Here is a 12821-nt window from a genome sequence, read left to right as displayed (position 1 = left end):
CAGCTCTTTCTTCCCAGCCAACCAACAATTGTGGTCAGCCACGAATACCAGTTTAACCATTTGGCAGCTGCCCTGTAGGAAACAGCTCTTCCCAGAGAGCCAAAGGAGCCCTAGAGCCACACTGGGGCTGGTTTCAGTCAGCAGGGCACACTTCACAGATTTCCTTGCATGCAACCAGCCTCTTTAGTAGCAAGCAAATCCCGGAAAGTTAGTACCAAACAAATTGTAGAAGTGTGTAAAAACTAGTAAGTAACTCGAGTGGATTCTTTATTTGACGAACGAGCGGTAAAACTCCGTCCCTTCCCACACAAACCCGCCGTTTCTCGCTCCGCAGCTCCTTCTCCACCCCGTCGTGTGGCGGGACTGTCAGCAGAGTTTATTTTGGGCTCGGTTCCACTACGCGCGGTAGTAGCCGGCTCCGCAAACAAACGCGCTACAACTGGAACCGCCCCTTACGGGCTTTGGGGCAGAAAGCGGCAATAATAATAAGGGGCTACTGCGTGCCGGGGGTTCCCGGAACGCGGCGGGGCTGCCCGGATCGGCGGCGGGCTCGGTGCCGGGCTGTCCCCGAGGGGCGGCGGGGGTCCCGCGCTGCCGCACGTGGCGGGGGCGCGCACGGGCCGCGCGGCGCCGCGTCCCCCCCGGCGGGCGCTCTTTTTGAATGAATGACCTCACCCGCGCCGGCCAACCGCCGCGCGGCCCTGCTTAATATTCATGAGGCGCGGCGCCAATCAGCGGGCGAGGAGGTTGTTTTAAACGGCAGAGCCCCGCAGCCAATCAGGCCGCTCTCGTAGGCAGCCAACGCGAGGCTGAGCCGCGCCGAGCCCCGCGTCGTGCCCTGCGCTCCGCTCCTGTCCACACTACCGCGAACAATACAGGTACGTGCAGCCCCGCCGCAACTTTTCGGGGGGCGGCTGCCCCCTCCCCGCCCTGCCCCCGCGCCTTCGTCCCTGTGCCCCGCCTGGCCCAGCATGCTTTTTAATTTTTTTTTCCTTTTTTTTTTTTTTTTTTTTTTTAAAACGTTGTGTTCCGTTTCTTCCTTCCTCCGAGTTTTTGATTTTGATTTTTTTTTTTTTAATTAGGAAAAAAAAAAATCGGGGAATTCACCCAAAACTTTGTTTCTCCCCCCTCTCTCTCGCGGGGATCGGCGGTGCCGGGGCAGATGCTGTGCGCAGCTGGCGGGGCGGTGGGCAGCGGGCGAGGCGCAGCGTTTGTGCCCCGTCCTCCTGCCCTGCCCCGCCGGGAGCTCCCCCCGCCGCCGAGGGGCCACCTGCCCCCGGTGCAGCCCCGGAGCTCCGCGCTGGGCTCCCGTGCCGCCGAGAGTAATATGGCTGGTGCAGCAACTACACCGGGACTAACTCCTCTTCTCCCCCGCATGGGCAGGGATTTTTCTCTGCCGCCTCCTAATGTCGCACGGCAAAACGCGCGGCGCCCTCGGCTTTTATGTGCCCCCTTCTCAGGGTGGGCTCGGTGGGGCTGGTGGCGGTGGGAAAGTTGTCGGCCGTGCGCAGTGCCGTGCCCGCTGTTTATTCTGCATTAATATGGCTGTCGCTTTAGCATCTGACAGGGATAAACCCTGCGCGCTGCGCCCGGCGGTCCCGGCCAAGCAGTTTTTTTCTCGCCGCCGCCGCCTCTAAACTCCACCGATCCCTTCGCTTCTGCCTCCGCCGCTCTTCCCCTGCCCGAGAAGGTGTCTCCGGTGGGGCTGCGCCCGCGGCGGAGCCCCGCATCGCCTTTTCCCCGCGCCGCGCCGCCCGTGCTGTGGGCATTAATATGGCTGGCGCTGGAGAGCCCCGGCGAAGGGAAGAAAGACGTGCGAGCGGCACAGGGATGGGGAGGGGGGTCGCGGCGAGGAAAATCTCCTTCCCGGCGCCCCGCCGGGGGCTGAAACCTTTCGCTTTCGCCCCGGCTCCTCTCCCCCCACCTTCCCGTGTCCTCGGACGGGCGCCGGGGGGCCGCCCCGGGGCTCCCCGCACTCTTTTTCTGGCAGCGCGGAGGAGCGTAGCGGCGGCGGTAATGGCTGCACGGGAGCCTTTGTTAGAGAGCGCTGCGCTAGGCTGGGGCCGGGGGGGGGCCTCCCGCCCGCGCCCCGGCCCCGCCGCCCCCGCCGCCCGCCGGGGGGCCAGCGGGGAGCCCCTTTGGCGGCGGGGGCGGCGTTTTGGCGGGGCCGGCGGCCGGGGGCGGCGGGCGCGGGGGGCCGAGCGCGGCGGAGGGGGAGCGCGGCTTTGTTCGGCGGCGCGGCGGCGGCGGCGGCGCCGGGAGAAGCCATCTTAGCGAGCGGGGCCGGCCCTGGGCGCGGAGCGCGGCCGCCGCTCCCGCTGCCGCTCGCCCCGGCCGCCCGGGGCCGGCCCCGAGCCCCGCGCCCCCGGCCGCCGCCCGGCCCCCCGGCGCCCCCCGCCCGGCGCCCCGCCGCATTTCAGGGGCACTTTCTTTCATCAGGAGGCGTTTCACAAAATGGAAGATGAATTATTGGCGTCTGGCGGAGCCGCCGCTGCCCCCGCCGGCCCCGGCCCCGCCGCAGGTGCCCGCGCCGCGGAGCGCGGCCGGCGCTGTGACCTTGGGGGGGCGCAGATGCGGAGGGGCGCGGAGCCGGGCCGGGCCGGGCTGGGCTGGGCCGGGCAGGGCAGCACCGGCCGCCGCGGGCCGCTCGCCCCCAACTTCGGAGCGGGGCCGGCTCCGCGCCCCGGCCCCGGGACCGCGGGTTTTCCGCCCCCGCGGAGGCAGCGCTGTCCCGGCAGCGGCCGGACCGGGCAGGGCGGCTCACGGCCGCTTGTGCTGCACCTGGCGGGTTAATGGGCTGCGATTAAATATTAACGTCGCGTTAATAAAAATTAAATTTTTAAGTGGCTTAGAAGCTGTAAATAGAAAATAATGTTGCGGGCTTTATGATTTTTTTTTTTTTTTTATTAAGCGGGGAAAATTTAATACGGAAGCAGGAAAAGAAACAGCCCGAAAGTTAGCACGATCGTTTCGGTAACTTGCCGATTGCATCTTTGCACTGACCACTATGCCTCAAACATGTGTCACTTGGTGGAGCAAGAGCAAGCACAACTCACCTCGCAGGGCTCCACGGGTCCTATTGTGGTTAAAGTCAGCCTTTATTTTTGCCCTTTTTATATATAAAAGGTCATTTCACTTTTTCGAGGCAACTAATTTATCCTGCCTTCTTAGCTGGGCAGCAGCTGCTAACATGTATTCTCCAACTCCTGAAGGGATAAGTTACTGTCTGGCGCTGTGCATGCCACTCCAGCCCCAGTGTGGTAGCCAACTAAAACAGATACTTTATATTAGTTCATATATAATGCTTAATAGGCAGAAGTATGTATATTTAATAGGCTGTCTCCAGTCTTTGGACATGATGTAAATACATATTAATGTAACACTTAAATCCAGTGACTGGTTTCTTTTGGCTTGTCTGCAACCCAAGTATCAAGGGAGAATAATTGAAGTCTCTGTATTGGGGATGGTAAGAGGTGTCAGGGGATAGAAAGAGGTGTGTTACTGATGGGACATATGGTCAGAAGATGGTCAGGGGGTGTGTGTGTATAAATATATGCACACTGTGTATGTATATGTACATAGGTGTATGCATTCATCTGTGTATCATTCATTTATATTTTTTCCTCTGTCCCTCCAGAGTCAAGATGGCTAAAGGTGACCCGAAGAAGCCCAAGGGCAAGATGTCTGCCTATGCCTTCTTTGTGCAGACGTGCCGTGAGGAACATAAGAAAAAGAACCCAGAGGTTCCAGTCAACTTTGCAGAGTTTTCCAAGAAGTGCTCAGAGAGGTGGAAGGTACCTTAATTTGTGACTTCCTGAAGGGATAACTTCTTGTAGTATCTGCTAGGATGGTCTGTGTGTCTGAACACGAAGGGAGCCGGTGCTGTTTTGGTCTGTGTGCTGTTTTTGGCAAGCTGTCCTGGCCGTTGGTTAGGTGCTGCTGAAGCTGTGGCAATACTGACCATTTTAGCCTTGTGTATCTGCCCATTTAGATACTTCTGCTAGAGTCTGGCCTTTCAAGCAATGCCCTTTAGCAGCTACTTCCTCTCAGGTGTGTGTCCAAAGGAGGGCTCTGGCTGTGCTTATCTCATTTCTGTTGCTTCCCTGTTGCTGAGTGTGTCCGTGGTGACTGTGGTTTCCCGCACAGGACCTTCGTCCTCAAGGTGGTCCAGTCAGAAAACAAACAAATCCTGAAACTCCCGTATCGAGTTGATATGTGTCAGCTTGTTTACACAAAGTTTGCCAGCTATTGAACAGTTGAGTAATCACAAGTCTGATGTCTCATGTTTTGGTGTTTTTTAGACCATGTCGAGCAAGGAAAAGGCTAAGTTTGATGAAATGGCAAAGGCTGATAAGGTACGATATGATAGAGAAATGAAGGACTATGGACCAGCTAAGGGTGGCAAGAAGAAGAAGGACCCCAATGCCCCAAAACGACCACCGTAAGTACCTTTGAGGCATTAAATGCAAAAGTGTTTTGGTTCACCTTACACCCTGCATGTAACATGAGTTTCCAGGGAGGAGGTAGATGGGGACACAGTTTTGTTACAGCAGGATTGGTAGTGATATTGCCTTGTAAACCTCCTGGGCAGCTTGTGGTCTGGAGTGTGGAGGGCACTGACACAAATTGTCAATACTTGGTACTTTTAAACTCTTAGTGGTTGAAGTGGTGAGTCACAGTGAGACTTGTGTATCTAAGATGAAGTTGGGTGACGGGATACAGAACACTTAATTTAAAAAGAGCTTGGAGTGAAGGCTGTGGGTCTGGGCCTCAGTAAAATCAGGACACGTTTAAGCTTGTGTTTGATTTTGTAAGTTTAAAAAAAAAAGTTGCCATGTGGTGGTGCATGTGTGAGTGTTGTGGGGGAGGGATGGAGGAAGGGGTGCTCCATGGGTGTGCTGTTTCAAATGCTGACTGTCCTCTGGTGTTTCTTCCCAAGGTCTGGCTTCTTCCTCTTCTGTTCAGAGTTTCGCCCCAAGATCAAGTCCACAAACCCTGGCATCTCCATTGGGGATGTAGCGAAGAAACTGGGCGAAATGTGGAACAACCTCAGTGATGGGGAAAAGCAGCCTTACAACAACAAGGCAGCTAAGCTGAAGGAGAAGTACGAGAAGGTAAGGAGAGTTGTCACTTGTGCCTCCTCTGGTACCAGCTCTTTTGTTGATGTGCTTTTGTAACACCTGCCCAGCTCAGTGACACAGGCTGGGGCAGAGCAGGACAGAGATCACAGGCAGATTTCAGCGAGGAGGGAGAGCTTTCCCCAGTGCTGTGCAGCAGGGGCTGCTCCTGCTGCTTCACAGAGGGTTTGCTGTGCCCTTACAGGAGCTTTGTGCCCTTCTCAGGAAACTTGGAGAGGCTGGGTTCTCTTCTCCTCCTCAGAGAAACAGCCATGAATACAGCAGGGTTCAAGACCTCTGTGATTCATGAGCGTGCTTAGGTGTCTGCTGTGTCCCCTTAGGGTGTGCAGCCAGGGAAGGCCAGTCCCTTTCACCTTAAAGCCCGCTGCTGCTGTACAAATGCTGTGTGTGTTTGCTGCTTAGAGCAAATTAAGACATCCCCTTGACTTTGCAGGATGTTGCAGACTACAAGTCTAAAGGAAAGTTTGATGGCGCAAAGGGAGCAGCAACCAAAGCTGCTCGGAAAAAGGTAGAGGAAGAAGACGAAGAGGAGGAGGAGGATGAAGAAGAGGAGGATGAAGATGATGATGATGAATAAAACTGTACAATACTTGTCTCCATGTGAATACCATAGAGTAGGGGAAACACCTTAAATGAAGCACCTCTTATTTGAGATGGTGTCTCTTGCCCTTATTAGGCTTAATTAAAAGAAAAAAAAATTGGATTCCGATCGCGTTGTAGTTTCTAAAAGTGCTCTAGAAATTGTAACTGGTTTACATGAAGTGGCCATGGGTGTAGTGAGCACCCTGAAACTGTATCAAAGTTGTACATATTTCCAAACATTTTTAAAATGAAAAGGCGCTCTAGTGTTCTCCTAACTCTGTGCACTTTGCTGTTGGTGTAACAAAGCATTTAAAAATGTTTCAAGCATTTTTTTAATTTGTAAGGTGGTGTTACTATATGGTTATTGGCTAGAAAATCCTGGGTTATAAACTGTACATATCTATAGTTTGTAAAAACTAGACAGATTTCTTGTGGTACATGCTTAGAGTGATGATGCCTTAGAGGAGCAGTGATTACTTGGAAAGGCTGTACGTTCCCCGGGGTGCCATGGCCCAAAGCATGCACTGTGAGGGTAGATCTATTTACACTACAGTGGGCGTCCATTTAGCTTAAAGTTGTCTTTCTGTATATAGTGAAATAGCATTCTGCTGCCATTCTTAGTTGTGGAAGGGGGTTCAGCTGGCATGAGAAGTGTATGGGTTTTTTTAGTTAAGTGCGGTAGTTTTTAAACTGAAAACTGTAGACATCTCTTCATCGTCAACTAAGTGAAGAGCCAGTGCAGCAACTGAAGTTCAAAAACACTCTGTACTTAAACAAATTTGCAACGTTCTGTTTTTTTTGTATGTTTAGAATGCTGAAATGTTTTTGAAGCAAAATAAACAGTATTACATTTTTAAAACTGTTCTTGACAACACTCTAAATTTTCTGGTTTAAAAGGATCTTTAACAACAGCAAGAGGTTCATTTTGAAGTCTGTGGCATCCCTCAGGGCTGGTGACTTAGGAAACATTCTGACTCAAGGATTAAAAAAAAAAAAAAAAATTAAAAAAAATGGTGGCCAGCCAAAACTGGCTGAATTGAAAGAGATGGCTGCTCCAGCTAATATGCAATCGTAACTGTTTATGGCTGAGTGGCATAAGATGCTATGCAAGTTTGAACTTTATTACTTGAACTTGGGAGCCTAAATGAACATTCATGACGTAATTGTTTGTTTGTGTGTGTATATAGCAGCATTCAGAGATGCAGAGAAAGGTAGGTGGCTAGGAATGAGGCTGACACCATGGAATAAGTATAAAAGCATAGTTTGGATTTTTTTTTTCAGTTGTGTTGGGTAAATTTATAGCCCAAATGCATTGCTGTACATATTAAAATGTGCCTTTTTTGTCCTGTGTTAAACTGTTTCAGACTTGTGGTTTTTTCTAGCCTCTTGTTTCATGGCAGGAGCCAGGCGCCTCAGTCTAACTCTGCCAAAGTAGGAGTGTGGCACAGGTACTTGGTCTGTGTCCTTTCTCTGATGACACAAGTTTCAGTAGGAATTTGGGGCTGTGAGGTGGGGTGGGGGAGCAACAGGTCTCTTTTCCCCTCTGGTCAGCAGCTGGCTGTGGCAAAAAGCCTTGCTTGCTTTCCAAAATCCAAGCTGGGGATGTTTTGCAGCCCTTGAAAGAGAAAGGTAACACCTTGTCTCTAACTGGTGACTATAACCTTGTTTTTCCTGACCATGGCAATAACACCATGAGCTGGGAAACCCACAGCACCCCCAGGCTACCCCTGAATTCCTTCCCTGTGCTGGCTCTGGGAATCTCTGCTTGCTTGGTGGAGAGTAGATGAGGGTGTGAGGATGCTTGCACTGATAGCAAGGCAAAGCTGTGGGCTTTTGTGTTCAGCTGGTTCCAGAAGACACAGTAACTCACAGGTGCAAACTCGGGGTGTGGGCTGCCACCTCTGCTTTTCAGCCAAGTTGGGGATAAATGGGGTCCCAAGGCTTACAGGCAGTAACTTCAGAATGTGGTTAAAACAACTCAGTTGCCTAATTGGGTGGCACTTCTGCCTTCCTCTGTCTTCTCAACAGCCATGACAACTCCTCACCAACAACAGCTTGGCAAAAGTCTGATCTAGAGGTGGACTAAAAAGTAAAAATTTTGGAATGGAGCAAGCTAAAGAACTTTCTTGAAACAGCAACATGTAGCAACTTGGGTTTTTAAGGCAAAGGGACAATTGAATCACTCAGACTTTTATAGTTGCTTAATTATGGTAATTTTTAGTATCTTTATTGCACAAAAAAAAAAAGTGATATTTGCCCCTATTTTATGGGCAGTTGCATTTTAAAAGCCTCAATAAAGCTGCATCTGGAAAAGAAACAGGTACTTCTGTATTTGCTACCCTTTCTGCATGTCTTCTGATGCAAGGGGGTAGGCAGCTGGAGATCCCATGGAAATTTGGGGAAGTGGTGGAGCAGAAAAAAAAAAAGTGATGGCATCAGTTCAAGAGCTCTAATGTTGTTTCTATTGTCTAGTTGGCAAAATCTCTCCTTAACCACATATGGGACTTAGTGTGGATCACTGTTGTGCAAATCAAGCTTGGCTTTGAATTAACTGCTAGTGAGCTGAGCCCCTATTGATAGTATCAGCAAATGAGGACTGGAGCTGACACCTCTTTGTCTTCATTCTATTGGAAATCAATTGAAGTTGCAGAGCTTGATCAAGGTCTTGGACCTTACAGTGCACTGCCTCTTGCTGCTCTGCACACCCCTAAAATCTGGCATTCCTTGGGGATGCTGTTCAAATGGGAAGGACTCACATTTGGGTGTTGCAGGTGTAGTGGTGATGTTTCTTCCCCGAATACTCTGCTCTTGATGATAAATGCCCTAGTGTGAATGCATATAAATAACACATCATTTCCCCCTCCACGGTTTTGTGTTCTGACATGTCATCTCAAATATTGGGAACTGCTTAATTTCACCCAGCTCCATTATTTTCATAAAACACCCTCCAAATGCTCTTTTTCTCTGCTTTGAAATGCTTGTGGTGTTCCAGAGAAGGCATTTCTGCTTTGTGCTGCTGCACAACTCTAAACTTCTAGTTCAACTTCAGTCCCAAGCCGGGCAAAGTAAATATGTCTCTTAATAACTCCATGATACATAGAGAAGGGTAAGGCTAAAATAGACTGGGCAAAGGGAGGGGATGGAGGAAGAGACTTTTCCTTGCAGGAGTTTGACAGAACTGACTGTGAGGCTGCTTATGTTTCCAAAATGTGAGGTGGGGAGGCTGCTGTCCCTGCTGAAGCTGGGCTGAGGGACCAGGGCTCAGCTAAGAAACAGGGATGGTGTTGGTTCTGCAGCTGTTAAAACCCTCTTACTGCTGGGGGCTTTGGTCCCTCTGGATGCCTAAATGGGTGTCAGAGGTCTGAGAACTTTTCCTCAAGAGAAAGTGTCTGTTGGTGATGTGGGGCAGAGACAGCACTGACCCATGTCATGCAGGTCATTTCCCGTGGTTACTGATGTTTAGTTTGCCCTCAGGATTGTCCAGACTCCTGAGAGCACAGTTGGTGCCAAAATGCACCATCACATTGCTCTGAAATCAGTTTCTAGGGGGCAAAGGGGTGAAGGAGGCTGCTCTGTGCAGAGCAGAGCCTGCCTCTGCTGAAAATGAGCCTGGGAGTCCTTAGCAGCACCCAGAGAGTCAGAGGCTGCAGACCCACTGCTCTGTAGGCTGGCTATTCCCAAATTCAGGTGAGATGGGGTAAATACTCTGTGTGAGCCAAATCTGAGCATTTAGACTGGGAGGGAGGGGTTGCAGCAGGGGAGTCCCACCATCAGTGTGGCAGTCACAAGAGAAAATACACTGCAGGATGGTTTCCTCCTGCTGTGTCAGGGCCCCAACACACCTGTGGGGAAGGAGTGTGTTAATTTTCTATTAATAAAATTAATTAAAAATCCTAGTACAAATTAATCTCTCCCTAGGATAGGGAGAGTCTGCTTTGGGGACAGGACTGAGGATACACAGTCAAAGCATCTCTCACACTTTCTCCCTTTGGACAGCTCATTTTTGGGAGGTTTTACTCACTCCTCTGAAACCCTGCAGGAGCAGCAGCAAGGTGCTGTTGGTCCTGGCTCAGCAGGTGGCAGGTGAATGGCTTTTTATTCTGGCAGCCACCTCGAGTTTATGTTTTCCTCGGGCTCACTCAGGCTCTTGTTCCACAAGCAGAGGAACATCTCCCAAGTCAAGCCCTCTTCTGCTGCAGGATTTGGGGAGCCTGAATGAGGAAATAGGATGTTTCCAGTGGGGTTGAGCAGCAGGATGCTGCATTTCTGGCAGGGCTTTGTGACAAGCCCCAGACTCCCCTTATGAATGTTCACCCAAGCTCCCTTTCCTCTAAAAGAGAATGGGAGGAACTGTGACAAGTGGCATGTTTATTTCTTTCTAGGGCTAAGGCTGCAGCACATTTGAATGCAATAAGCTGAATTGCAAATCACAGCAGTGCTGCAAGGAAAAAGTGCTGGGGACCCTGGAAGTGAACAGTTGCTCTCTAAATGTGTCAGCTTGCAGTGGGGAAGGGACTGGAGAACCAGCACCCTGCCAGGGGCATTTGTGCCCTGGGAAGTGTCTTCATCCACTCCTCCAGGCTGGGCTCTGCTCTGTGCCTGCCCCTGCCTGGGCAGCATTTGGTCACCTGTGTTTAAAGCACTCTGCAAACATCTCATCCTTCCAGTAGATCTGATCTCTATTGCTAAAGCGACGTGTGGGTGGGGAGGATGTCTCCTTGCCTGTGCTGATGCTCTTGATTGGAGTTGTCTGCTGCTAAGAGCTCTTCCCTGAGTGGCCTCCTTGCACCTGGATCCCTAAATTAGGCAGGAGGAAGCAGCAGAACCACGCTGGAGCTGACAGCTCTGTATCCTGGGTGGTGAGTAACTCCTTCTGTGCTCCTGGATGTGGCGTGTCCTCACAGAGACACAGTGAAGCGGCTGAGCCGAGGCTTTGTGCTGAGCTAGAGCAGAGGTGGCAGGTGACTTCCCCTGGAGTGGGGACCCTGCACACTGTGAGAGCAGCAGACTGGTGCTGTGGTGGGGCTGAGACCTTTGGGATGCAGAAAAGCAGACATTTGCTGAGCTGAAGATGCATTAGCTGTGGTACAGGGCTGCCTGTCCTGTCACTGTGTCCCCTGACAGGGTTGATGTCATGTCTGTGCTGAATTCAGCAGCCAGGCAAACCACAGCCCAGCCTTGATGTGGGGCTGGCTGTTTTGATGGTGCTTGTGGTTGACTTTTGAGCCCGTGAGTGCAGAGTGGGGCTGCTCTGCCTCCATCTGCCACCTCCTGGCTCAGAGCTCCCTGTGGGACACCTGAGGAGCCAGAGCAGCCCCTCTGCACTGGTGTCACACTCCTCTGCAGCCAAACCCGTGTGAGGAGAGGGCAGGTAGGATGCTCTGAGTGATGGAGTTGTTTTTTCTTCCCAGCCCTTCCACTTGGAAAGCTCCCTCAGGTATTTCATGTCAGAAAAATGCTCTTTTTAAAAAAATATTAATCAAACGTGGCCTGGCTTTGTTGTTGTAAGAGCTTATAGCTTGTAAGTGTTTTTAACTGCTTCTTTGTGAAGCTTAAAATTTGCTTTATTTAGTTTAGAAAATTAATACCCGTAGCAGGATGAAGTGATTTTGAGGGATTGCTTGAGACAAATGCCTCTTGTCTGCTGCTAATGACTCTGTGATTGCTCTTTTACTGTGTGTTACCTGGCTGTGCCAGCAGTAATACATGGTCCTGTAAAAGAGGCTGGAGAAAGCTGTAAGCAGGGTCAATTTGGTCTCCCATTTTCTTACAAAATATGTTGGCTGAGTTTTGTTCTCTTTCGTTTTAAAGCTCAGACTGGGGATTTTCCCTGGGTTTGGCTTCTGCAGTTGCTTAAGGCATTACTACCTGTAGGTCCTGGCCAGGATTTCTCCCCAGTAGCAGGGAGAGCACAAGGAAATATGCTGGGTCTTCTCTTGCTTTATTTGTTCCTTCCTACACTAATTTAATTTTTGTAAGCTGCTGGGAGGTTTTTCAGACCAAGCTCAAAGATCAAGATGTCAGCGAAACTCTTGAAGAGAACTCTTTCTTCAAAGGAAAAGTGTCTGAAAGTGGAATAGAAGCTGACCTAAGAGAACCATAGAACCTTTGAATTGTTTAGGTAGGAAAGATCATGTTGTTCAAACCCCCCTGCCACAGGCCACCCTCCCTAGATGAGGTTAGTGTTAGACTGTCACTTGTGTTCCATTTGTTGGTGATTCCCGCCAGAGCTGTCCAGCAGAAAAAAACATCCACTAGACCACATATTTTCAACCTTGCTGGTGACTCTTTCAGTGGTTTTGAAAATAGAAGGACTTGGCCTTGGTTGTTTTCTGCTCTTCCCTGTGCATCTCTGCTAAAAGGGAACAAATGGACCCTTTCAGTGCTCTGAGGAGATTGTAAAGCTCAGCCCTTTGGTTTTCCATTAACTTTACTTAAAGGGGGCTTATGAAAAAGAGGGAGAGTGACATTTTCCACTCAGATAGTGACAGGACAAGGAGGAACTGATTTTAAACTGAAGAGAGTAGGTTTAGCAGTTAGGAAGAAGTGGTGAGGCAGTGGCACGGGTTGCCCATGAGAAGCTGTGGCTGAGCCACCCTCTCCTGTCCCCTGCCTTGATCCCTCTCAGTGCAGCACAGCAGCTGTGGTGGGCACATCTGACCCAAAGTGTTCCTTGAGGTGATGTGATTTGCATTTCAGTTTTGTGAGCAGCCTGGACTGTGTTTTCCCAGCAGTCAGGTGATGGGGCTGTTGCTCTGTGCCAGCTCAGACACCCACTGCTGCTATTCCCCTGGGATTTTTTTTGTGCCCACAGCAGCATCAGGACGAGGATGGAGGTTATGGGGATGTGCAGGAGCTGCTGCTGGCTGGGAGTGAGCTCTCCCAGCTGACCCGTGTGGGGCTGAGCAGTTGTGATGGAGGTGGGACACAGGAGCAGGAGGGAGATGCAGGGCTCCAGGTCCAGAGCAGACAGCCTGCAGCCCACAGGGTCTCACCATATGGTGCTGTATTTCACTGCAGTGAGCCTGGCCATGGAAGGGAAGGGGTGATGTCAGAAATGTTTGCTGCTGTTTGTGCTGGGGTCTCTCGTGGGGGTTTTTC

At 50.9% G+C, this 12821-nt stretch overlaps 1 protein-coding gene across 1 annotated transcript; it reads left to right on the top strand.

The window, feature by feature from the left end:
• Nucleotides 1–781: 781 nt before the first annotated feature.
• On the top strand, nucleotides 782–7075 carry HMGB3 (high mobility group box 3). Its single transcript, XM_066334050.1, has 5 exons — nucleotides 782–878; nucleotides 3638–3794; nucleotides 4302–4441; nucleotides 4940–5114; nucleotides 5572–7075. Exons 2-5 carry the CDS (start codon nucleotides 3645–3647, stop codon nucleotides 5713–5715), a joined length of 609 nt encoding a protein of 202 aa, XP_066190147.1. The 5' UTR covers nucleotides 782–878; nucleotides 3638–3644; the 3' UTR covers nucleotides 5716–7075.
• The last annotated feature ends 5746 nt before the right edge of the window (nucleotides 7076–12821 follow it).

This window comes from Sylvia atricapilla, chromosome 21, assembly GCF_009819655.1.
Source record: "Sylvia atricapilla isolate bSylAtr1 chromosome 21, bSylAtr1.pri, whole genome shotgun sequence".
In the NCBI taxonomy this organism is placed as follows: Eukaryota; Metazoa; Chordata; class Aves; order Passeriformes; family Sylviidae; genus Sylvia; species Sylvia atricapilla.
The sequence above is the reverse complement of the archived record's forward strand: the minus strand, read 5'-3'. Positions and strand labels throughout refer to the sequence as shown.

What these genes read in the sequence shown, in the direction of transcription:
- HMGB3 (XM_066334050.1), top strand. Translation starts at nt 3,645, where the DNA reads ATGGCTAAAGGTGACCCGAAGAAGCCCAAGGGCAAGATGTCTGCCTAT. An exon ending in AGTGCTCAGAGAGGTGGAAG is followed by an intron (nt 3,795 to 4,301) that starts GTACCTTAATTT and finishes GGTGTTTTTTAG; the next exon opens with ACCATGTCGAGCAAGGAAAA. An exon ending in AATGCCCCAAAACGACCACC is followed by an intron (nt 4,442 to 4,939) that starts GTAAGTACCTTT and finishes TTTCTTCCCAAG; the next exon opens with GTCTGGCTTCTTCCTCTTCT.